Raw genomic sequence first — 26,045 nt, forward strand, 5'->3', positions numbered from 1 at the left:
AAAAAAAATGTCATGAAGAGACTAGGGGTAGGATGGGAATAAAACACAGACCTACTAGAGCATGGACTTGAGGATATGGGGAGGGGGAAGGGTAAGCTGTGACGAAGTGAGAGAGTGGCATGGACATATATACACTACCAAACGTAGGGTGGATAGCTAGTGGGAGGCAGCCGCATGGCACAGGGGGATCAGCTTGGTGGTTTGTGACCACCTAGAGGGGTGGGATAGGGAGGGTGGGAGGGAGGGAGATGCAAGAGGGAAGAGATATGGGAACATATGTATATGTATAACTGATTCACTTTGTTGTAAAGCAGAAACTAACACACCATTGTAAAGCAATTATACTCCAATAAAGATGTTAAAAAAATTAACAATAAAAAAACCAATTAATGTAATCCATCAAAACAACAAACTATAAAAGAAAAATCAAGGGACTTCCCTGGTAGTCCAGTGGTTAAGAATCTGCCTTCCAATGCAGGGGATGCATGTTCGATCCCTGGTCAGGGAACTAAGATCCCACATGCCATGGGGCAACTAAGCCCGCCCGCCGCAGCTACTGAGTATGCGGGCCACTACTAGAGAGCCTGCATGCCGCAGCTACAGAGCCCATGTGCTCTGGAGCCTGCACGCCACAACTAGAAAGAAGCCGGTGTGCCACGGCGGAGGATCCTACATGCCACAGTGAACATCCTGCATGCTGCAACTAAGACACGATGCAGCCAAAAATAAAATAAACAAATAAATATTTTTTTAAAAAGAAAAATCACGTGATCACATCAATAAATGCAGAAAAAGCATTTGACAATTCAGAACCCATTCATCATAAAAACTCTCAGTAAACTAGGAATAGAGGGGAGATTTCTCAACTTGATTAAAAAAAAATTCTACAAAAAACCTTCAGTTCACATCATCCTCAATGGTGAGAAACTCAAAGGTTTCCCCACTAAGATCAGGTACAAGGCAAGGATGCCCATCTCACCACTCCTTTTCAACATCATACTAGAAGTCCTTGCTAATGCAACAAGGCAAGAAAAAGAATAAAAGGCACACAGATTGGGAGGGAAGTAATAAAACTGTCTTTATTCACAGATGACATCATTGTCTATGTAGAAAATCTGAAAGAATCAACAAAAAAACTCCTGCACTAATAAGTTATTATAGCAAGGTTGTAGGATACAAGGTTAATATTTTAAAAATCAATCTCTTTCCTATATACCAGCAATGAACAGTTGAATCTGAACTTAAATCACGGCATGTCACTTATTTCTAGGTACACAGGAAAACCATAGCAACATTAACCAAACTCACATAAACAATGCCTTACCATGAAATTGAAAGAACTATGAAAGTGGAAATCTGGATGCCTGGGTTCTAGTCCTCTGTCACTCACCAGGTTAAGTGAGTCCCTTCTCTTCTCTGGACTTAGATGCTCCCTGAGAAAGATGCAGGCGTTAGACTAAAAATCTAAAATCTTTTGCAACTTTCTAAGCCCTCTGAGAATAAAGGCACATATTTCTTCTCCAAAATGTCTCACTTTTTTTTTTAAATAGACTTTATTTTTAGAGAAGTTTTAGGTTCACAGAAAAATTCAGCAGAAGGTACAGAGATTTCCCATATACCCCCCATCCCCACATATGCAGAGCCTCCCCCAATATCAGCATCCCCCACCAGAATGGTACGTGTCCTACAACTGATGAACCTACATTGATAACATCATTATAATCCAAAGTCCAGAGTTTACATTAGGGTTCACTCTTGATTTTATACATTCCATGGGTTTGGAAAAATTTACAGTAACATGTATCCACCATTATAGCATCATACAGAATAGTTTCACTGCTCTAAAAATACTCCATGCTCTCTGTCTATTCATCCCTCTTTCTCCTACCCCAAGCAACCACTCATCTTTTTACTGTCACCAAAGTTTTGCCTTTTCCAGAATGTCACACAGTTTTTAAAAATGCAAAAGTAACAAATGCTTACCAAAAGTGCAAATGGTATAGCAGTATGCAGAGGAAAGCAGGAAAGTTTTCCGGTGCTACTCCACACCCTGACTCTCAATTCCTCTCTCCTTCAGGAGTTAACCACCATTAAGAGGCTAACACTGTACTGTTCAGTATGACAGCCTCTAGCATATGTAAATATTTAAATTTAGATATTAATGAACTAAATTAAATAACACTGACAATTCAGTTCCTCAGTGACACCAGTCACATTTTAAGTGCTCAATCGCCACGTGAGGCCAGTGGCTACCAAACTGGACAGCACAGATAAAGAACAGTTTCATCATCACAAAGGTTCTCCTGGACAGTGCTGATCTAAAGTGCAGAAAGAGGCCTTTTTCAATTCCTCTCACTTCTGTTCAACACTTATTTCCAGAAACCCCCAAACTACTTCCATCAGGCCCTCTCTGGCTGGGCTGAGGACCACCCTAACAGGTTAAGGAGATGAGTTGCTTTGGAAAAGTCTGTCAATTTCCTGATCTGTAATTAAGAAAGACTCGCTTCATCACTGGGCTCACTGAAGGTCACAGGTCCTGGAACCATCGCCACCCCAACAGCACATAAAAGTTTAAAACCTCAACTAAGAACTTGAAAACTCCAGTGTTCCTCAGGGCAGTGCCTGAGATAAAACACACGACACGTCTTACCTTTCACTCTGGAAGTGTAGCCAAGCTGACCCTGCAAAACAATGGCAATGGTCATTGAACCACACAAACCATGCCTCAATGGGGTTGTCCTAATTATTCCCTAGTAAACAGTAGCCAATACTGTTTTCTAGTCTCCAGCTGCCCACTCCACTGTCTGCATAGTCTGAGCAGATAATTGCCAACTCCCCACTGCATGTTATGGACCTCTCTGTTAACATATAAAATCAATGCATTTCTCTTAGCTCCTCGCAAACACCATGTCTTTGCCTATGCACAGCCTTCTGCCAGAGGCCCTTCTTTTCCTAACTGTACCCCTTCTCAACACAGTCCCCCAATTTAGTGGCCAAACAATGCCTACTTTTTCTTTAAAACTCATCTAAGTCTTGGATTCTAAGACATCATCTCCTCCCAAAAAAACTCTTCGCTCTCCTTCCCAGGCTGGATTAGGATCCCCAGTGGCTGCTCAAGGATTTCTATATAGGAGACACTTTGAGGGTGAAAAGCTGGTAGAAAGCAGGGAATGGGGTGTGTGACTTCTCTTGAAATCATATTTTATAGCAAGGTACAATTTTTGCTGAGATATTTGCAAGACAAAGAGCAAAGTTCTTAAAGATGCTCTTATTCACATTTAAATGGGAGTAAGAAAATATCAGTGATCCATTTCAAAGAATATCCTTTGGAGGAGTAGTGGCTTTGGAAGAGAGTGATTAGAGATTAAAGGAGGGTTACACCTTCCCCCAGCTGATACCTCGGTTTCTCTATGTGCTCCAATAATACCTTAGTGTTCTTCAAATGTAATAGTATCACCTTGAATCTGTCTATGTGTCTGTCTTTTCTACCAGACTGGAAAGGACCATATTCTTACCTATCTTTTTATCTCTGGTACCCAGACTGGTCCTTAAGAGAGATGCTCAGGAAATGTCTGTTGGATGGATGAGTGGAGGAGAGGGTGGCTGGACTGACAGATGAATGGATGGATCGGTGGATGGGTGGATGAAAAGGATGGGAGGGGACAATTTTGCCTTCAGACAAAAATCTCCTAAAGGCAAAGATCTTGAATCTCAAATCTCAAAATCTGTGCCCCCTCTCCATTTCCAATAACATCAAGAAAATGTTTCATATTTAACAACTGCTGAGTACATGGATGGGAAAAAAGACTGGCATTTCCCACCCAGTGAGTGTAGTAAAGAAAGGCTGGGGGAAAGAAACAAAGAAATCTTTAACAATAAATACTGGATTATAGCATTAAAAACCTCCCTTTCTCTAATGGAGGGACAATTTGGAGATAAACCTAAACCACCTTCCTCTCTGTGGCATATGATTAAAATCTGCTTTGTTCTTCTAATTTGCTATTCTCAAATTACCACACTGCTGCTGGCGCTGCAAACTCAGACTTCACGGCTGCCCTTGAATTACTGTACAACTTTTCCTCCTTTTTTTCTTTTAATCAGCACTGAACCAAGAAGGTGCCATCTATACCTGGTGGAGAAACTATGTCTCCAAATGTGGAGACAAAACGTATCATTCATGGTGCCCTGCCCCCCACCGCCATGATCCTTCAGCAGAAATACATCTCCCTTGAGGTTTGGGAACACAAGAGGTGAAGTTACCCTTGACAAGGCTCCAGGTGGTATGAAGTGTTTTTTCCACCCCTGACTCCAGAGATTTTATTACTCTTCTACCTAAGCCTTCAAAACAAAGAGAGCCTGACCAGGATGTAACTAGTGCCTAACCAAAAAACTTTACTTTCATATTTTTCTAGCAGTCTTCTAAATACCATGGCCTGGGATTGCTAAGAATTTGACTTCCTGAGTAAATCTCAAAACTACAAGGTAAATTACCAGAGGATAGATAGACAATTCTATGACATCATCCTTCCTCTTTTTTTCCTTTGTAATTTTTTGAAAGTTACTTTGAAATTTCAAAATACAAGCAATGTATTGCGTGGTACCATGCCAAACATGTAAAGGGAAAGGGAAGATATCTTTCAATTATCTAGCAATGTTAGATGCCAATTCGTAATTACCTGATCAATTGCTGTCAATTTTCATTTGGAAGTACATCGAGCCATATATTGACTAAAGAAAGTAGAGAAGAACTAAAACTGTGTCCTTAGATGACAGTTCTAAGACATCAACATGCTTTCTTTACCCAGAAATGTGGTCAGTGTGAGGTTTTTTCCTTGTGCTATTAACAGTTGTCAGTGGAAAAGAATTACATCATTTAGACTGCCAAGAAAGATTCAAAAACAAAAGAAGGGTAGTATTTAGTATTTAGTAGGAGCAAATCGATAACCCAAGACACCATACCCCGCCCTAATTTTGCTAAATAGGCAACTTCAGGCAAATCACACCTCTGGATCTCAATTTAATCAACTAGCTAATACACTTTATGAACATACTACTCAAGGATATCAAGAGGCATATGAGCAGAAAGAAAGGATGCTGCTAAACAAAGAACCAATAAATTCCCACCATCATAACATTGTAGATGACACCTACATATGGATGAAGATCACAGAGACTAGCATTATTTTCAGAACAATGGGCAGTCATATGTGTATAGACCAGCCCAAAAAATAACATTGGTTAGTAACATCAAGGAAGAATGATTAGCCAACTTACTGAGAATGCTTTTGTCCTCTCTTCTATTAATAAAGCTAATTAGTTACTGATTTATTTTAAGATTGCTTAATTTTATTACCAATCCATTAGTAAATGATATTGCACTTGAATTTTCACAGTTTGCATATGAAGACCCTGATTCAGTCAATCCTTTCCAGACTAACATTTACCATCAATTGGTGATGTTTCATGTTGCCTTAAAGCAACAAATTATGCTTCTGAGGTGAGAGGTAATAAACCAAACTGTAATCTGTTAATATGCTAATTGCTTCCCCTGCTACAGAATAATCATATTTCAAACCTTAGCATAATAATAGATATATTCAGACAAAGCTCTGTTGTACATCTAAGATCCAGGTCATTATGTTACTAACATTAAATTATTTCTTTGAGGGATTTTACAGAACTTGAATTTATTTTAATCAACTTTCACAATAATCTCCTGGAAACTAAATAGAAAACAAAATTTGCCATTGAAGATACCTGAGACATAAATAAATATTTTAAAAAGATAAATTATTGCAGCATAACTTGCAAAGTTGCTCCTCATATGACATGTTGACTTCAATTTTACACCACGTTGATAGGATTTTAAAATGTATTATCTATTTAATATTCATGACAGTGTCTCAAAGGGTAACTTCCCTAGAGTGAAAATCCTATGCTTTGTAACTCAGAGCCTTACTAACTAGCCTCTCCTAACTCAGGGAGAGGACTTTTTTTCATCTGTTATTCCAAGCTAGAAAATGAGAATTAAGAGAAGGAAAGTGCTTTTCCACTGAGAACTCTGAGTTGGCTGCCTTTTTTTCTTGCAGAAGAAAATGGAGAAGCTCTCGTTCAGGTGGGAATTGCCAGACTAAGGGAAAATGATCAAGTGCTCTTGGAAAGAATTCCAGAGCTCAAACTCCATTGGTTTCATCTACACAAGGATGCCCCAAGCAGAAAGACAAAAATGGAAGACCCATCATAATAGTTTCATTCATACCACATGGTTTCTACCACCACTTGCATGAATACTAAGGACTCTCTTATCTGTGTCTCCACGCCAGACCTCTCTGCTGACTTTCATTCCTTATTTCCAACTGGCTACCAGTAATTCTCCACTCAGATTCCCTACAGGCACCACGAAGTCAACATGCCCAGACTCAACATCTTCTCCCCTAACCTGCTTCTCCTTTATTCTGTCTTTTCAGGGTCAGTTTCATGGGTGTGGGATCCATGCTAAGAAGGATCCCACACCTGGTTTAATGGTCTGTTCTTGTGATCTTGAAATTCTTAATAATTTTTAACAAGGAGCCCCATATTTTCATTTTCCAGTGGGTCCCCAAAATTTGTGGCCAGTACTGGATTGGTATCACCATGACCCCTGTCACTGAAACCAACCACCTGGGACTAATCCCAGATTCTCTCTTCCTTCATTTCTATGTCCAATCATGCTGTTTCATGGCCATGGCTTTACACCAAGCAAGGGCTCACAGTGTTTGGAACGCCTTTTTCCCTTCTTCAAAGAATTGATTTCCACTTGTCCTTTAATTATTAATCAAGAGTCATCTACACCAGAGGTACTGATTGATGTCTCAGTCTGATACAGATGCCTCCTCTTGGTCCTCCACCCACATATATCTGTCATTTTGTCCTTGAATCATTATCTTGCTTCTCTGCCTCCAAATGACTATCAGCCTCTTGAAGTCTGATTTTATTTTCTTTTTATCTCTAGTTCCCAGCTCTATGCTTGGCATGTAGAAGATATTTTTCAAATGTTTACTGAATAAGATTGATGTTATTTCAAAAAACTTTACTGATTCACTTTTGAAGAACATGATTGCTTGATCTATACAAATGTTCTTTCCCTTTAGAATTAACTTCATGTTTTTCCAAAGTGATCCTCTCACTTCCCTCACACACCTTCAGGGAAAGTCACCAAACAAACAGCTCCAGAGCTTATGTTACACCTCAAATGTATTTTTCACTGTCCTCTGGGGTCACTGTCCCCCGAGGTCACTTCTGAAAGAGAGAACAGCTGGGTCCCCTAAGCCTCTGGGAATTTCCAGGCACTGATGGCTTATACACAATGATTTGTTTGTGCCAAGAAGTTGCCAGAGTTCCTCCACAATGCCACCAGAGTCCAGGATACAGGAAAGCAAGAGTGGGAAGTGTGGCCCAGAGGGACAAGAATTCTCTCATTAATCCTGGGCCCCCATGCGCTCTCACGGACGTCCAACGCTTCATCAGATTGGCCAACACAGGAAATCCTGTTTGAAAAACAATCTCTTGATTTGGCTGGGGCGGGGAGTCAAAAGAAATTGTTTCATCCGCAGCATCAATATCTAATCAGCACTTCAGTCTATCAGTGATAGATACACCTGGATGGATTTCTTTATTCATTCACTCACTCATTCACTGAACCTCTACTGAGGGAAATGTGCCAGGTGAGGTATTATCAAGGAAGACAAGGGCCAAAAAGCCCCACACTCAACGAAATTAAGAATGTTATTGTAAAACAGATGAATTTCACTAACGCCTTACTATTCCAAGTGTGGTTCACAGAACCGCAGCAGCAGCATCTGGAAGCCTATTAGAAATGCAGAATTTCAGGGCACTCCTCAGGACCTCCTGAATCAGAATGTGCATTTTAAAAACAGAACAGAAGATCCACATGAATGTCAGAGACTGAAAAGCATTTATACATCCCTCCCAAGAGCTGAATGCCAACTCTCTTTAGCCTGAATTAAGTTCAAACCTCAGTTGCAAAACCTGCCCTAGTGGCTCCTGATCATAATCCCATTTTTCCCCATCTCTGGACTCCACATTTGGCTCTCTGCTATTTCATAGGAGGGGCAACTTGAATCCTTCCCCACACCAAGTGGGAACTGAGAGAGAACCCTGCTAGCTATTGAATGCCTATTACTCACGCACGTGAATCTCATACTAGATTCTCCGTGGGACAAATTGCGATATTTCTCTTCCTGCCATGTTTTGTTTTTTAACATCTTTATTGCAGTATAATTGCTTTACAATGGTGTGTTAGTTTCTGCTTTATAACAAAGTGAATCAGCTATACATATACATATATCCCCATATCTCCTCCCTCTTGCGTCTCCCTCCCACCCCTCCCTATCCCACGTTTCTAAGAGTTCCCGGGAGATCAGCTAGGTGGTTTGTGACCACCTAGAGGGGTGGGATAGGGAGGGTGGGAGGGGGGGAGACGCAAGAGGGAAGAGATATGGGAACATATGTGTATGTATAACTGATTCACTTTGTTGTAAAGCAGAAACTAACCCCCCATTGTAAAGCAATTATACTCCAATAAAGATGTTAAAAAAAACAAAAAAAGAGTTCCCAAAATGCCTACTCAGAAAAAGAAGTAACAACTTAAGAATTCAGTGACTGATGGGCCTGATTCAAGCAGTTTACATGTTAATGCACTGTTGCTGTACATTTTCCATAATCAAAAGAGGGGTCTCAAAGTAAGACAAGGCTTTATCTAATTATTAGAGTTGAAAAAAATCGAGATTCAGCTGGAGAGCAAGTGCAACTGGGAAATGCTTACGACAGCAGAGCCTGCCCTTGATCTTCTACTCTTAATATTGCAAGGCACACACACATACGCACACACATGCGCAAACACATGCATGCACACATGCACACACAGGTATATCGCTCATACTAAGAATTCCAAATATACATATAACACATTTTCCATGTATAACTGGGTTTTTTATTTAATTGACATCATTTCAAGTACTTGTAACTTGCAATCTTGGAGGCCCAAGATGCATGGGAGTTCTATTTTGTTTTACTTAGGGTTTTTAAAAAATTTTTCAGGAAGTTCATAAATTGATAGCCACCAAAACCAGCAATTCTTGAGGTTTTTGGCCTGAAAACTCCCTTACGTTATTGATGATCTATAGAACTTTTGTTTATTTGGGTTGTATATCTCAGTATTTGCTGACAATTTTTAAAAATATTCAATCATTGATTCATTAAAAAAAAAACCCATTGCACATTAACATAAATAGCATACTTTTATGAAAAATAACTTTATCTTAAAAAATAAAGACTAATTTAGTGAGAAAAGTAGTGCTTTTTACATTTTTGTAAATATCTTTACTGTCTGGCTCAACAGAAGACAGCTGGATTCTCACATCTGCTTCCATAGTCAATGTGTTACAATATCACATATCATGCAGCCTCTGGAAAACTCTGCTGTATACTTATGAGAGAATGAATGGAAAAGGCAAATCAACATCTCAACAAGGGTGACAAATACAAAAATAGTTTTTTCAACAAATGGTGCTGGGACAACTGGATATCCACATGCAAAAGAACCAAGTTCAATCCCTACCTCAAACCATATACAAAAATTAATTCAAAATGGATCAGATGGGGACTATTTTTTTAAATATGTATTTATTTATTTGGCTGCGCCGGGTCTTAGTTGCAGCAGGCAGGATCTTCATTGCAAAATGCAGGATCTTCAGTAGCAGCACGCAGGATCTTTAGTTGTGGCACGTGGGATCTTTTTTTTTTTTTTTTAGTTGCGGCATGTGAACTCTTAGTTGGGCGTGTGGGATCTAGTTCCCTGACCAGGGATGGAACCTGGGGCCCCTGCATTGGGAGTGCACAGTCTTAGCCACTGGACCACCAGGGAAGTCCCAGATGGGGACAATTAGTGGGTACAGTTTTATTTGGGGGATGATGAAAATGTTCTGGAATTAGTGGTGATGGTTGTACAACTTTGTGAATATACTGCATCTACTGAATTTTACACTTTAAAATGGTGAAATTTGATGGTATGTGATCACATATCAATAAAATAATGAATCAAAGACCTAAATGTAAGAGCTAAAACTATAAAACTGTTCGAAGGAAACACAGGTGTAAATTTCATGACCTTGGCTGAGGCAATAGTTAGTCAGCTATGACACAAATCAGAAACAACAAAAGAAAAAATAGATAAATTGGATTTCATCAAAATTTTTAAAATGTTGACACCATCAGAGTAAAAAGACAACCCTAAGAACGGAAAAAAAAATCTTTAAATCATTTATTAAATAAGGGGTCTGTATCCACAATATATAAAGAATTATTAGAACTCAATAATAAAAAGACAATTCAACTTTTAAATGGGCAAAGGATCCCAACGGACAGTTCTCCAAAGAAGATATACAAATGGCCAATTACCACATGAAATGATGCTCAACATCATTAGCATCAAGGAAATGTAAATCAAAACCACAATAAGATATCACTTCACATCCACTAAGATAGCTATAATCAAATAGATAATAACAAGTGTTGGCAAGACTGTGGAGAAATTGAAACCCTTATACACTGCTGGTGGAAATGTAAAATGGTGCAGCTGCTTGGGAAAACAGTTTGGCAAACTGTTCAATTCAAAAGATTTAAACAGAGTTACTAAACATATGACACAGTAATTTCACTCCCAGGTGTATACCGAAAAGAAATGGCAAATTTTATAGGAATGTGCACTGCAACATTCTTCATAATAGCCAAAAAGTGGAAACAACCCAAATTTTCATCAACAGATAAACTGATAAACTGTGATCTATCCAAACAATAGAATATTATTCAGCAATTACAAGTGAAGAAATACTGATACATGCTACAACATGGATGAACCTTGCAAACATTATGCTAACTGAAAGAAGTCAGACACAAAAGATCATTGTATGATTTCATTTTTATCAAGTGGCCACAATAGACAAAATCTCTACAGACAGAAATTAGATTCGTGGTTACCTAGGGCTAGGAGGTTTAGGGGGAAAGGGGAGTGTGACTACTAAAGGGCATAGGGTTTCTTTTGGGGATGATGAAAATGTTCCAAAACTGCTTGTGGTAATGGTTGCACAACTCTGTGAAGATCTTAAAATTGTACACTTTAAATGGGTGAATTTTATGGTATGCAAATTATACCTTGATAAAACTCTTTTACCCAGAAGAGGCAAACAACATCTTATTATTATTTTGAAAATAGTTTGAACCTCATACAACCCCTGCAAGGATCTCAGGGACTCCTGGGGGTCCCCAGAACACACTTGGAGAATCACTGACCCAGACAGGCAAAGAATCTAGTATGGTTAACTTCTAGCAGCCCTCCCCCCTCCCCCCTCCTCCTTCGGAGGAGAGCCCTGATTTCTAGGCATTGACCTCTCCCCCATGCAGACCACCACCAGGAAGGAAGCTGATTCCACTCTGAGTCCCAGGGTCAGGTTCTGGTCACCTGAAGCTAATCAGCACATTCCCTTCTATTGATTACACTCACTGTTCAGGGTGGGCATGTGACCCAGGAGGTCTGATCAGAATGATTGCAGGACTTGTGCTTGGGATGCTGAGTGGGAAGTGGTTTTTCTCTTCTTCTGGAGGGTGTCCAATGAAAATGTGAGAACTGGAACTACTATAACCATTTCATTATCAGTCTGAGGATAAAGCCTCACACAAAGGCAGGATAGTCCTTGAATTAGGTCCTTACTTAAATCAGCACTTCTGGATATGTGATCCAGTAAACATCCTTAGTGCTAAAGCCAGTCTGAATTAGAATTTGTTAGTTAAAAGCACCCAGCTGATATACTGTCCAAATGATGTGGAGCTAACAGTACTGCATTCTCCCCACAGTCAATACACTTTGCCTTTGCTTTGAGGACATCACGAGATAAGATCTTAGCAGACCATTGAAATAACATTACTTTTTTTGTCAGAATATACTTAATACAAAGAGCCGGCCCATGTAATCTAGGCCTAAACACGTCAGAGCTAGACCACAGTATTTAACAAACTCTCCTATTCCTTTTGTGTCTGATCTTCGCTGTACCCTGAATGGCATTCTCAATGAGTTTGACAGAGAAAAGTGTTGGATTGTCCTTTCTAGCAGAAAAGGTGTGGCTGTCAGCTGCACCTAGCTTGAATTTCACCAGCAGGATCATCATGGGGCCTGATATTTAGCACATATGTATGTTTGCATGTGACCATCCAATTCCTGTTCCAGAAGATAAGAAAATCAGGATGCAGTAAACCACTCTCTCTTTTTTTTTCAACTGGATTAATTAGAATAGTATTCTACATTTGGGTGATGTTTTAACATTTGCAACATGCTTTTATAGACATCACCTCAACAACCCAATGGAGACTGGCAATTGAGGAATTATTATGCCCATTTCACAGATTAAAAAACAGGAGGCCCAGTGACTTGCTTAAGGTCTTGCACAATCAAAAAGTAATGGAGTTTGGTCTTAAAGACATTAGATTCCAAGCCAAAGCCTTCCCACTACTTAGGATTAAATCCAATATACCTTCACATAATAGTAAGACAACCATCGATATTTTTTCAGCTCTTACAATGGACTAGGTACTAAGCGCTCGGCATATATCCCACATTTAATCGTTACAACAAGCCCATGAGGTTGTGCCATTATTACCCCCACTTTACAGGTGAGGAAACTGAGACCTAAAGAGGTAAAGTGACTTGCCCAAATCACCTGACTAGTTAATAGTAGAGCCAGGGTTCAAACCCAGGCAAGTAGCACTCGGGAACATAAGCTCTCAACCACTTTGCCACACTGCCACTTCAACAAGAGCAGAGGTGCCTGCTCTATATTAGATGGCTTGTAGTTGCCCAGAACCCACCAGCTCAGTAAGGACTGAATTGATTTAACAACACCAACTACAAAGGACTATCCAATAATTTTTCTTGTTGTGGAATTTGATCATACAAAGATTGCCTAAAATAAGCCTGGGCTCACTTAACATCTTATTAAACGTTCCTGACAGTTTTATTGTAACAATAATTGTAACTCAGTTTGACCTATTCTGAAAGACACTACTGCTTTCTTAGCCAACAGCAGTTCCCCAGCCCCCTACTACACACACACAGGCACATGCACACGTACACACACCTCTCCATTGCTTCCGTGATGTCAAAGCCCACCTCCCGTTATACAGAGTGAAGGGTGCAGATACCAAATGTACACGTTTCTAGACTCTTGCAGCTAAGTCGTGGGTATAGGATCTAATCCTGGCCAATGGGATCTGAAGGGAAGACTGATGGGGGCCTCCAGGAATGGTGTTCTCCCATGATAAAAAGAAATGCAGGAAGAAACACCACCTCTTATACAGTGGATGTGTTAGTACTTGACTGACATTCAGAACTACTACAGCCACCTTATAATCAGGACTATAAATGACAAAGGTGACGTGTTGAGGTGGCAGAGTGGAAAGATGGAAAGTACCTAGGTCCACGCAGAGCTGCTGAACAACTCTGAAGCTACCCTACCTCTGGACTTCTCATTAGGTAAGATAATAAGTGTCCTTATTATTTAAGCCACTTTAACTTGGCTACTGTCTTATTTGCAGCCTAAAGCATCCTAATTCTCAAGTCTCAGGAGGCAGCTGCAGAGAAGAAGGGCTCTGGATTCTGAGTCAAAAGACATGGCTTCTAATCTACTTACTTGCCAGGTGACTCAAGTTGCCTAATATCTCTGAACCTCATTTTCTACACCTGTAAAATTGAGATAACACTCAAGAACACAATAATATCAATTAAATGGAGATAACAGGATAGGAATGAAAATCACATGAGATAATGTGTATACAACCACTCTGTCAACAGCAATGTTTTACTCAAAGGTAATTGGTCTAGGTAACAGTTAAACTAGACTTTTTAAACTGGAGACATCCATTCTAACCCAACTCCCTTATTTTACAAAATAAGAAACATTGATTCCAAATGTCAAATGACTCAGTGTCACACGACTGGTTGGTGACATAACTAAATCATGTATCTCCTGATTCCCAGTCCAATGCTGTCATGCTACCCTCATGCTGACAGGTAATGAGCTACATTAACTACTGGGCCAGTAGCATTCATTCATTCAACAAGTGTTTACTGAACACAACTATATGCCAGGTTCTGCTCTAGGTACTGAGGACTCCTTGAACAACTACCACAACAAAAGTTCCTAACCTCATGAATTTAACAGCCCAGACAGAAATTATTCAATCTACATCTATAAATAATTATTAAGTGCCTACTGTGTACTAGGCACAGTGCCAGGATTTCTATTCAAATACAAATACAAATTTCCAGGCAATTCCAATAATAGCAACCATGTTTACCAGGATTTGCTAACAAAGAAATAATGTAAAAAGTCTATATTTTACCCAATAAAAGTCAGTATTAAAAATGGGAAGCTCATTAGAAGGAGTTGTGAATACCCTGCCAGCGCCTGAAAACGTAGATGGAATGGGGAAGATGGCTAGGACTCCGCTCTACTTGAAGCAGCAAGACTGAATGAAAGAGGTGAGAGCTAAGCCATGTCCTTCCACAGTCTCCAGACTTCAAGGGTTGGCTCAGTTGAAAAAGCCCAATAGGGAACATTTAGCAACTCCTTCCCCTCCCCAGGCCTCTGTCTGGTGCCCTAGACTCTCCTTTTGCTCTCTATATGGTTGGAATTCCTCTTCCACTCTACCTAAACATTCACATGCAAATGATATAATGGGACAGCATCCTAGATCCTATGAAGAGCCACAGCAAGTGACTCTTGGCATCTACTACTGGAACTGGCTATCAGGCTGCTGACACTGAGCCATTACATTGTTTGAAAGGGGTTTTTTGTCAATAACCACCCAAATTATATAGTTTGGAAAAGAATATTTAAAAGCTATTGTTTTGCCAAAAAAAAAATCCATAACTCACATTTTGTGTGGGTTATAGAGGGAAGATCTGTGTAACAATCTACACTCTCTTTTAATTTTGTGATTCCCTAAAATGGAGGAAAAAGGCAAGCAAGAAAGGAAAGACAGGTGGATTCCCCAGGGCATGTACTGGTGACTCCAAAAGCTTCTTTTTAAAAAAAAATCATTTTGTCCTCACCCTAAACAAATGGAAAGTTTTTTGTGACCTTATGCTCAGAAGTGTAACATCAATTCCCAGGTTGAAATATTCTAGGAAAGTATAAGGTCCAAAATTATCAAAATAAAATCTTTTAATTCATTTTAATTGGTTAAATGATAATCACCATTTGGGGGCAGATGTGCCTCCAAATAAAACACTCGATTTTCTTAAGCAATGCCAAAATCAACATTTTGGAACATAGCATTTTAACCTCTTTGGCATCAGTTGGGCCATACAAACTCTAACGTTCCAAATTGCTATTAGACTAGCTACAATTTATTGTTTCCCAAAACACCAGGCAATGCATACATGTTCTTTGGGGACTATTTATCTATTCTAAGGAAGACTACCTCCCCCAAAGGGAAAAAAAAACAGTGGTGTCAACTCCAAGTGGGAAAGGACAGGGCAGCGAGAGGGCTGAGAGAGCCCAGGAGAACTCAACAGCCCCACTCTCTGCCACTGGTCCCTTCATTATCTACATATTCAATATCGATTAAAGTTCTTGAACACCCACTTTAGGACTTAAAGCAAAATGCACAACTACTCTCTCTGAATCACAAGACAGTACATGCCAAATGTTTCTGTGCAACCCTGTGGCAGCAGAAAAACTGCCTATCCTGCTAATCCTTTTATTATTAAGTTTAGCAGCAATGCTTAGTCCAGAATGAAATTCAAGATCCTCCAGAAAAGTCAGTGGGAGCCTACTTTCCTGGGAGGTCATGGGGCACCACATTCCTCCCTTGAAACTTATCCAGTTGTCAGCTCACAAATTAGTTGTCTCTGTCCCTATGCCACAAACTCCCACAAGAAAAAAAAAGGGGGGGGAAGACCATTCATTCATTCATTCATTCATTCTTAGTTAACACAGCCCAGAGGCAGATTCTTGCCCCTGGGAGACGCTGCTCCCATTCATCTCTCACCAGAACGGGGGTAGGGTGCCCAGTATTTTTAAAACAGCTCACTCCGTCCTGGAGCTTCAAGACTCAGGTATGTGAGAAGAGGAAATCACAGAGATAAATAAGTAAATAGATTTAAAAGTCAGAAGCTAATAGTGCTGAACCCTGACATGACCTTTCCAGGTTGTGTGACCCAAGTGGGTCTTGGCACAGGACACATACCTGCCTACATATACATGCACTGAAAGAAACACACACACACACACACACACACACACACCCCGCTACAGCTCACACTAGATCTACTGCAAGCCCAGAGGCACTCACTACCCGAGGACGGGGTTGCCAGCAAAGCTGCCTTCGCCCAAACAACTATGGCCTTCTCCAACTTGGACGAGAGCAAATGTCCACCAATATCCCAAAGCGCGCATTTTCCCGGAACCCAGGTCCTGCAGGGTTCCCTCCCTGCCGGCCTCACAGCCCTTTTCTTTTCTCTGAAACACTCAGATTTCACACGATTTCTTTCGAGGTAGCTCCAGTCCGCGCAGCGCGCGCCCCATCCCTTAAGGCTGGAGCCCGGGGCTGCCTGGCCTCTCTTCACTCTCGGGAAACTTCGCCGCCGCTCCACGCTGAGAAGTAAAGGCCACCGGTAGAGGGGAGGCAGGGAGAGGGAGCAGGTCCCTGGGACTGAGGGCACCTTCGCAGCCCGGGCGCCGGAGAAAGAAATGAGTGAACCCAGGCTGGTGCATGCCTTCTCCACGTGGAGGAATGGAGGAAGGAAAAAGTGGGCGACATGCAGGTACCCCTCTCGGCTCTCAGAACTCATATATCCCGACGGGGTAGGGAACAGAGGGGTTAGAGTCCCCCAGGAGGCAGCTGCCTTGCGCCCTCAGCCTAGGCGCAGCGAGACTTGAGCGCAGCGTGTAAGCCAGAGGAAGGGGCCCCGGGGACGCAAAACGCGCGCCTGGTGCCTGCGGGGGACAGTGCCCCCATCCCTGGGTAGGGCTCCCAGTCTCAGGGGGCGGAGGAAGAGAAATGTGGCTTTCTAGCAGGCCCCCAACTGGGTTCCTCGCCCCTGCTGGCGCACGCCCACCCGCAGAGGCCCCCCAGTCCTGCGCCCGGCGTGTAGTCCACTCCCTCGCCCCAGCACCTGGATATGGCAGGAGATCTCCGAGTCGTCCAGCAGCCGAATGGTGCATTTCATCTCCTGGCTGAGCGATTTGATGCTGGATTGTCTCTTCCGCAGCTCCGCGCCACTTTCTGGAGCGCCTTTAAGCGGCGCGCTTTAACCCCTGGATGTGGCAGGAGATCTCCGAGTCGTCCAGCAGCCGAATGGTGCATTTCATCTCCTGGCTGAGCGATTTGATGCTGGAGCTCCGAAAGTGGATCATTTTCATGGCCCCCCTGCCTCTCGGCACACAGTGGCAGGAGGCGAACATGCACCGCGGCCCGTGGAAGCGAGCGAGAGGCTCCGGGCCGGCGCGGCGCTCGCCCGCGCGGACACACACACTCGCTTACGCACCGTCCTGGAAACCCGGGCGCGGCTCAGCCCCGGCACAGCAGCGGCGACGGGCGCCTGCGGCCACACAAGCCGAGCAGCCGGGGCGCGGCAAGCGGGCCCCTCCCTCTCCTCGCTCCCCTCCCTCCGCTCCCTCGCCTCCGCCTCGCCCGCTCCTTTCCCCGCCTCCGCCCCTCGCGCGCGCTCCTGCGCCTCCCTCCGCCCGGGCTCGCTTGCAGAGGATGCCCCGAGCCCGCGACCCCCAGCTGGCGCGCGACGTACTCACTCCCACTCGCGAGGAGCCGCGGCAGGAGAAGGCGGAGAGAGGGCTAACGCTGGTGGCCGGGGCGCCCCGGCAGTGGCCTGCTCCGCCGCCGCCGCCTCTGCGTCAGGCTGGGCCCGGCAGCCTCCTCCCTCTCCGGCCGCGATCACTCTGGCTCCTGGTCGCGCACGTCCCTGCCCCGGCTCCCCCAGGCGCCCGACAGCGCCCTGCTCTGCTTGGCCCCAGGGACCTGGCGGCGGGCGTGGGGGTGGAGGGCGATCCTGACCTACACCCGCAAGGAGGATTCCCCTGCGGGAGAGGATTACTGGACCAAGGGCGAACCCCGAGAGTGACATGAGGCCCTTGCCCGGCTACAACGGCAATAAGGCTAACAGTCACAATCCCTAGTACTCATGGGGATTTTTGTAAGCCTTTATTTTGTTTAATATTAACTGAGAGTCAATCTCCTTCTCTAAGAAATTCAGAACCTTCCTTAAGCAATTTCTCTTTTTTCTCTCCCAACATTTCACTTCGATCTCTGGTAGCAGTACCTTAGACCTGAGCAAGAGGGTCCTTATCCTGCCCTAAGGGGGGCCCTTAAGGGACTTCTGCTCCCGCATTGTCCAAGAATGGAGGTATACCCCGTCCGGTTTTAGGCCAATCTCTGGGTACTGGGAACCCTGGGATTCTGCCTCCAGGATGTTGGGGATAGGCGTCTCCTGCCCCTCTGTCTTTCCCAGGGTGTCTCAAGCCCCTGTGTGGTGTGCCTATAGGCCCAAGGGCAGCAGTGGAGGCAGGTGGACTTTGGATGTGGAGGCCAAGACATCCAGAAGTGGGAGGAGAAAGAGGGTCTCTCACCCTGCTGCCCTTTCCTGGGCTGAACAGGTCGTTATTAAGGAGTATTTGTTAGAGGAAGGGCTCATGGCCCAGCTGTCGGCTCTTGCTGCAGCTGCACAGAGCCTCCTCATCCAAAGGTATGCCCTGTACTTGGGGTGGGAGGGATGGCCCAGTCATTTCACCTAAACTTGATACACTTTGATGGGCCATCAGTGCTCTAGGACACCCCCGTGGGATTGGCTGAGGCTTGCCTGGGGTCTGCATTGCAGTCAATTTCCTCCCTGTGTTGATCACTAATAAATACCCAATAGGCCAAATTCAGTCTCAGCATTTGCTTCTGGAAACTCCAAACTGTCAAGATAGGAGGATAGAGTATATTTTATTTAACAATTGATAGCTTGATTATTGCTTGTTAATATTTAGATAATAGTATGTGGGCCTCCATGTGTATGCTTGCCCTAGGCTGAGGAATGTTAGGGCAGGACGTGACAGGGAGGTCAGTGTGGAGAGTCTGGGAAGATGTGGATTTGACTCTTGGCCTAGCTACTGGCTGACCCTGAGAATCCTGGGAAAGCCTCTTCATTTCTTTTCTCAGCTTCAAAGGCAAGCACATCTATGTTTGTTCTGCTCATCTCACAGGTGGCTGAGAAGCTGGGATGAGACAAGGCCAGTGGAGGACAGGTGTGTACTCTATAAAGCTCCATATGTATATGAGATGGCAGTGTTGAGACTGTTCCACTCCCATATGAAAACTACAACTGGAGGTGAATCATCTCTCCCAACCCAAAGAGCAGATCTAAGATAGCCTAGAGATCAAAGAAAAGTCACCTCACAAGACAACCCAAGCTTTTCTTTTAGGGCTACATACTTGTCTCTTCTTACTGTAGCAAGCTTTCAGCTCCAAAAGAGTCAAGCTCAGTACCCCAAAGTTGTTATCTCAAATTTCAGGGAAATCGAATAAGGACACTAGGGAAAAGGACAGAACAGAGGTCACCCAAAGTGGGATTGCAAGCAACAGCATTTTGAGGAAATGAGAAGAATCTGAGATTGGCTATCTGTTCTGGTTTGGAAGGCTGAGTTCAACAAGTATAATGTGGGCTTGGGAAGCCCTTGGAATACATGAAAAACAGCTGGGGAAATTACCACATACGGTCACCTGGAGTGAAGTACCCATTGAAGACAAGGCTTTGGGAAACCGAGTGGCCATGGTCACGAAATAACATGAAGAGCAAGAGGAATTCAAAGAATGAACTCAAGAGGTGAGCTTAAAACTGGGCCACTTTAAGAAAAGCAATGACACATTGAGTCCTAAATTCTCAGCTCACAACTTTTTTAAAAAGCTGTATTCTTTCTATGACAGAGCTAAAAGAATTTTTTATTAATTGAACCACAAGGCTAAAAAGCAAACTCGAATTTTTTTCTACAAATTGCCAAATTACAAAGTCAATTGAATTATCAGCCTCACCAGATTTCATGCGTGAGAGATAATTATCATCAGGAAAGATTGGGAATCTGGGAATAGAAATGGGGTCATAAAGGAGGATTTGGTTAATTCCTAGTAACTCAAGCCCCCAAGTCCCTCTTGATAGCAGAAGCAAAGCCTCTTCCCTTATCTAAAAAGGCTGTTTCTGCATTGTTTGAAGACCCTATTCCGACCTCACCTGAGGCAGTTACCCTGGAAAGGGAAGACAATCTCCTTGCCACCTCTTGCCCACCACCTCTGACTACTCTCACTCTTAATACTTGAATCAGATCCAGGCACCCATGGAAAGCCAGTTACAAAGTCAGCCCCAGGAAGAGAAAGAATTACAAGGTTTTGCTAATTTAACTTGAAAAGTATGTGTGTAAATAAACTTAAAGTTGTTGATTTGAGTGCACTTTTCAGTGACTCTGGTTTCAATGTACCATCTAAATAAATTGACTGACTTTGGGACTGAGCTAAATGAAAATGAGAAGGAGGAAATCCCCCAATATTTGTACAGGAAAAAAATCCAAAGAATCAAGGAGAAGGAAATACTGAAGTGGATGCTCATATGTAGCCAGTTCACCTCTCTCGTAACCATGAGTCCTGAGGGGGCCTCCACCACAGCTTTGGGAGAATCATTGCTGAAGGAAGCACGGCCATCATTGAAAAGTACCACAGTGTTTGTTCTCTGTGACCAGGGGTGCTTTGAAAACCTCTGCAGTTAAAAGGAGCTCCCTGATTTAAATGGAGATGATCAGAGCCTGGATTAGCAGAGGACAAATAGTGGTACTTAACCTTCGGTGCCCAGGAGGGCACGGAGACAGTCAGGAGCAGTGGGACCCAAATGACTTCAGAGTGATGTGACCCACAGGAATTTGCTGATCACTAGACATCCAACTAAGGTCCTTTTTTTTTTTTTTTTTTTTTTGCGGTATGCGGGCCTCTCACTGTTGTGGCCTCTCCCGTTGCGGAGCGCAGGCTCCGGACGCGCAGGCTCAGCAGCCATGGCTCACAGGCCTAGCCGCTCCGCTCCGCGGCATGTGGGAATCTTCCCGGACCGGGGCACGAGCCCGTGTCCCCTGCATCGGCAGGCGGACTCTCAACCACTGCGCCACCTGGGAAGCCCCTAAGGTTCTATTTGATCTGTAGAACAGATAAAATTTCTAGGTCTGATAAACAAAAGCCTGACTAAAACTCCCCTCCAAAGATTTCCAAATCTGAACCTGTCCCTACAGACAACCAGAGACATTTGAGTAAATGAAAAATGGATCCACCTGAGGAGTGAGAACATTGGCCACAGCAGAGAAGAACTGGCAAGGTCCAGTTCCTAATAAAGAAGTAGCAGTGGGAGAGATGTCTCATGCTCAGTGGTAGAAGCTGCTGCTCCTTACCGAAAAATTCCCAACCCATGGGTCATAGCACTTTGATGAGCCACAAATGGAAAACAGGTGGCCTGGCCCCAACAGCTTGATGGTTGTAAATATTGTTCACTGGGTTTTAAAAAAGATCTTTAAGCATTTTTACAGCCATTAAAATTGATGATTGAAAAAGAAATACTTAGGTATAAATCTAACAAAATATATACACATTCTACATAAAAACTATGATGAAAGAAATCAAAGAATTAAATAAATGGAGGGATATTCCATGTCTGTGAGTGGGAAGACTCAACATTGTTAAGATGTCAGTTCTTCTCAACCTGATCTATGCAATGCGATTCAAATCAAATCCCACAAAGTTTTTTTGTAGATATTGACAAATTTATGCTAAAGTTTATTTGGCAAGGCACAAAACCCAAAATAGCCAACACAATACTGAAGATAAACAAAGATGGAGGACTGACACCACCTGACTTTAAAACAGTATAAAGCTACAGTGATCAGAACAGTGTGGTACTGGTAAAAGAATAGACAAATAAATTAATAGAACAGAATAGAGAGCCCAGAAATAGACCCACACAAATAGAGTAAACTGAACTCTGACAAAAAAGCAAAGTCAATCCAATGGAAAAATAATAGTTGTTGTTGTTGGGTTTTTGTTTTTGTTTTTTGGGTTTTTTTACTATCCTTTTCATGTGCTGGAACAACCTGATATCCATACGCAAAAAAAATATCTAGATACTACTCATAAAAATTAACTCAAAATGGGTCATACAGCTAAATGTAAAATGTAAAACTATAAAGCTTCTAGAAGATAATGTAGGAGAAAATCCAGGTAACTTTGAGTTCGGTGATGACTTTTAGATACAACACCAAAAGCATGATAAGTTGGACTTGATTAAAATTAAAAACTTCTGCTCTGCAAAAGACACTGTTAAGAGAATAAGATAAACTACAAACTGAAAGAAAATATTTGCAAAACACATATCAGACAGAGGACTTGTATCCAAAATGTACAACAACTCTTAAAGCTCAAAATAACAAACAATCCAATTTAAAAATAGGCAAAAGATCTTAACAGACACTTCACTAAAGAAGATATACAGAAGGTAAATAGACATATGAAAAGATTCTCAACATCATACTTCATTAGATAATTGCAACATTAACTATATTGAGATACTACTACATACCTGTTAGATAGCTAAAATCCAAAACACTGACAACACCAAATGCTGACAAGGATACAGAGCAGCAGGAACTCCCATTCATTGCTGGTGGGAATGTAAAATGGTACAGCTACTTTGGAATACAATTTGGTAGTTTCTTGCAAAGCTAAACATAGGCTTACCATACAATCCAGCAATTGTGCTCCTAGGTATCAACCCAAATGAGACAAAAACTATGTCCACAAAAAAACCTGCACACAAATGTTTATAGAAACTTTACTGATAATTGCCAAAAATTGGAAACGTCCAAGATGTCCTTCAATAGGTGAATGGATAAGCTGTAGTACATTCATACAATGGAATACTATTTAGCAATAAAAACAAATTTTTAAAAATGAGGTATCAAGCCACAGAAAGACATGGAGGAACCTCAAATACATATTGCTAAGTGAAAGAAGCCAGTCTGAAAAGGCTACATACTGTATGATTCCAACTATGTGACATTCTGGGAAAGGCCAAGATGATAATCATAGGGGAAAGCAGGGGCGGGAGGTGGGGAGGTAGGATATATAGGAACTCTTTGTACTTTCTGCACAATTTTTCTGTAAACGTGAAAGTGCTCTTAAGAAATTAAGGGTATTTAGGGACTTTACTGGCGGTCCAGTGGTTAAGACTTCGCCTTCCAATACAGGGGGTGTGGGTTCAATCCCTGGTCGGGGAGCTAAGATCCCACATGCCTTGCGGCCAATAAAACCAAAACATTAAAAAAAAAAAACAGAAGTAATATTGTAACAAATTCAATAAAGACTTTAAAAATGGTCCACTTCAAAAAAAAATCTTTAAAAAAAGAAATTAAGTGTAGTTAAAAACAGATCAATCTCCACCATGTGAGGACACGGGGAGAAGGCAGCCACCTGCAAGCCAGGAAGAGAGCTCTCATCAGGAACCCAATTGGCCACCACCTAATCTTGGACTTCCCAGCCTCCAGAACTGTGAGAAAATTAATCTCTATTGTTTAAGCCAACAACAACAAAAAATGATCATTGAAAATATTTTGAACACCATTTATATGGCTCCTTCTATTAAATTCTTGCATTTAGTAAATGTTATTTGGGGGCATATAACTCCATGCATTATTGACTTGCCGCCAGAGAGCACCAAGCAGTAGCAACATTGCCTAGCACCTGCCTATTAGACCATCACAATTCATCTGATGGTTAATTTGGCTTTGGTCAGTGAGATGATTTGCCTTTCAGATGAATGTAAAATATTTAGTTTTCTTGTTAAATTAATTTTCACAGTTTTTCAATTAACATAAAAATACATTTGGTTTCTCATTGTTGATATTATTTGCTATGAAATGACTAATTGATTTTCATTAATTCTTTCCATTGTTGCTTCTTGCTTTTCATTTTTTATATGCTTTTGAAATTTGCAATTAGCCAAATTCAGGTATTGCTGGAATTTCTTTGCATTTCTAAAAACATAAGAAGAAACATAATTTAATGAATTCTATTCATTAAATGTATCTTTGCAATTTCAGGAGATTGATTTTTCAATATACTTTATGCTATATGAGGGTATTAATATTTATATTTTGAGTACTTTTTTCAGAATTTTTGTTATTTAAGTGAAAATTAAAGTCAATTTTTCATTTTATTTACTGCACACTTCATTTCTTTGAATTTTTGATGTTATTAAATTTTTTTGTGGTAAAATACAGATAACATAAAATTTACCATCTTAAGGGTACAGTTCAGTGGTACTAAATACTTTCATAATGTTGTGCAAACATCACCACCATCCATCTCCAGAACACTTTTCATCTTGAAACTCTATACAATTAAACAGTACTCCCTATTCCTTTTCCCCCAGCCCCCAGCAACCACCACTCTATGATTTTGACTACTCAATGTACTTCATGTAAGTGGAAAAATACAGTATTTGTCTTTTATGACTGGCTTATTTCACTCAGCATAATGTCCTCAAGATTCATCCATGTTGTAGCATATTACAGAATTTTGTTCCTTTTTAAGGCTGAATATCATTCCATTGTATGTATACCACATTTTGCTTGTCCATTCATCCATTGATAGACATTTGACTTGCTTCCATGTTTTAGCTGTTGTGAATAGTACTGCTATGAACATAGGTATATAAATACCTCTTTGAGACCCTGTTTTCAATTCTTCTGGGTATATATCCAGAAGTGGAATTGCTGAATCATATGCTAGCTCTATTTTTAATTTTTTGAGGAACCACCATACTGTTTCCCACAGCAGCTGTACCATTTTACGTTCCCACCCCCAATGCACAAGGGTTCCAATTTCACCACATTCTCTCCAACACTTGTTGTTTTCTGGGTTTTTTTGATAGTAGTCATCCTAATGGGTGTGAGCATCATAGTTTTGATTTACATTCACCTAAAGATTAGTGATGTTGAGCATCTTTTCTTGTGCTAACTGGACATGTATATATCTTCTTTGGAGAAATGTCTATTCAAGTCCTATGCCCATTTTTGAACTGGGTTGTTTGTTTTTGTGTTGTTTAGTATTTCTCTATATATTCTGGATATTAATCCCTTATCAGATACATGATTTGCAAATATTTTCTCCCATTCTGTACGTTGCCTTCTTATTCTGTTAATAATGTCTTTTGTTGCACAATGTTTTAAAAATTTTATGAAGTCCAATTTGTCTATTTTTTCCTTTGTTACCTGTGGTTTTGCTATCATATCCAAGAAATCATTGCCAAATCCAATGTCATAAAACTTTCATCCTATGTTTTCTTCAACTAGTTTTATTGCTTTAAGTCTTATATTTAGATCCTTCGTTCATTCTGAGTTAATTTTTGTATATGGTGTTAGGTAAGGGTCCAACTTAATTCCGTTGCATATGCATACCCAGTTTTCCCAGCATCATGTGTTGAAAATACTGTCCTTTCCCACACTATGGTCTTGGCATCCTTGTCAAAAATCATTTGACCACATATGCAAGAGTTTATTTCTAGGCTGTCTATTCTATTCTGTTGGTCTTTATATCTATTATGCCAGTAATACACTCTTTTGATTATTGCAGCTTTATAGTAAGTTTTGAAATCAGCAAGTGTGGATTCTCCAGTTTTGTTCTTCTTTTTCAAGTTTGCTTTGGCTATTCAGGGTCCCTTGAGAGTCTATATGGATTATAGGATGGGTTTTTCTATTTCTACAAAAACCATCATTAGAATTCAGATAGGAACTGCATTGAATCTATAGGTCACTTTGGGTGACATTATACTATCTTAAGAATAGTAAATCTTCTAGTACATGAACATGGGATGTGTTTCCATTTATTTACGTCTTCTTTATTTCAGCATG

General features: G+C 41.5%; 1 protein-coding gene across 1 annotated transcript in view; it reads right to left on the reverse strand.

The window, feature by feature from the left end:
• The window catches only part of LOC102973958 (FERM domain-containing protein 3), a 272,509-nt gene extending 255,204 nt beyond the window's left edge, over nucleotides 1-17,305 (reverse strand). The window contains exon 1 of the mRNA XM_028494083.2: nucleotides 17,231-17,305. Within this exon, the coding sequence (XP_028349884.1) occupies nucleotides 17,231-17,284 (54 nt within the window). The 5' untranslated portion in view covers nucleotides 17,285-17,305. The remainder of the gene's footprint in view (nucleotides 1-17,230) is intronic.
• Between the last annotated feature and the right edge of the window lie 8,740 nt (nucleotides 17,306-26,045).

The sequence above is a fragment of the Physeter macrocephalus genome, chromosome 9 (assembly GCF_002837175.3).
Source record: "Physeter macrocephalus isolate SW-GA chromosome 9, ASM283717v5, whole genome shotgun sequence".
NCBI classification, from domain to species: Eukaryota; Metazoa; Chordata; class Mammalia; order Artiodactyla; family Physeteridae; genus Physeter; species Physeter macrocephalus.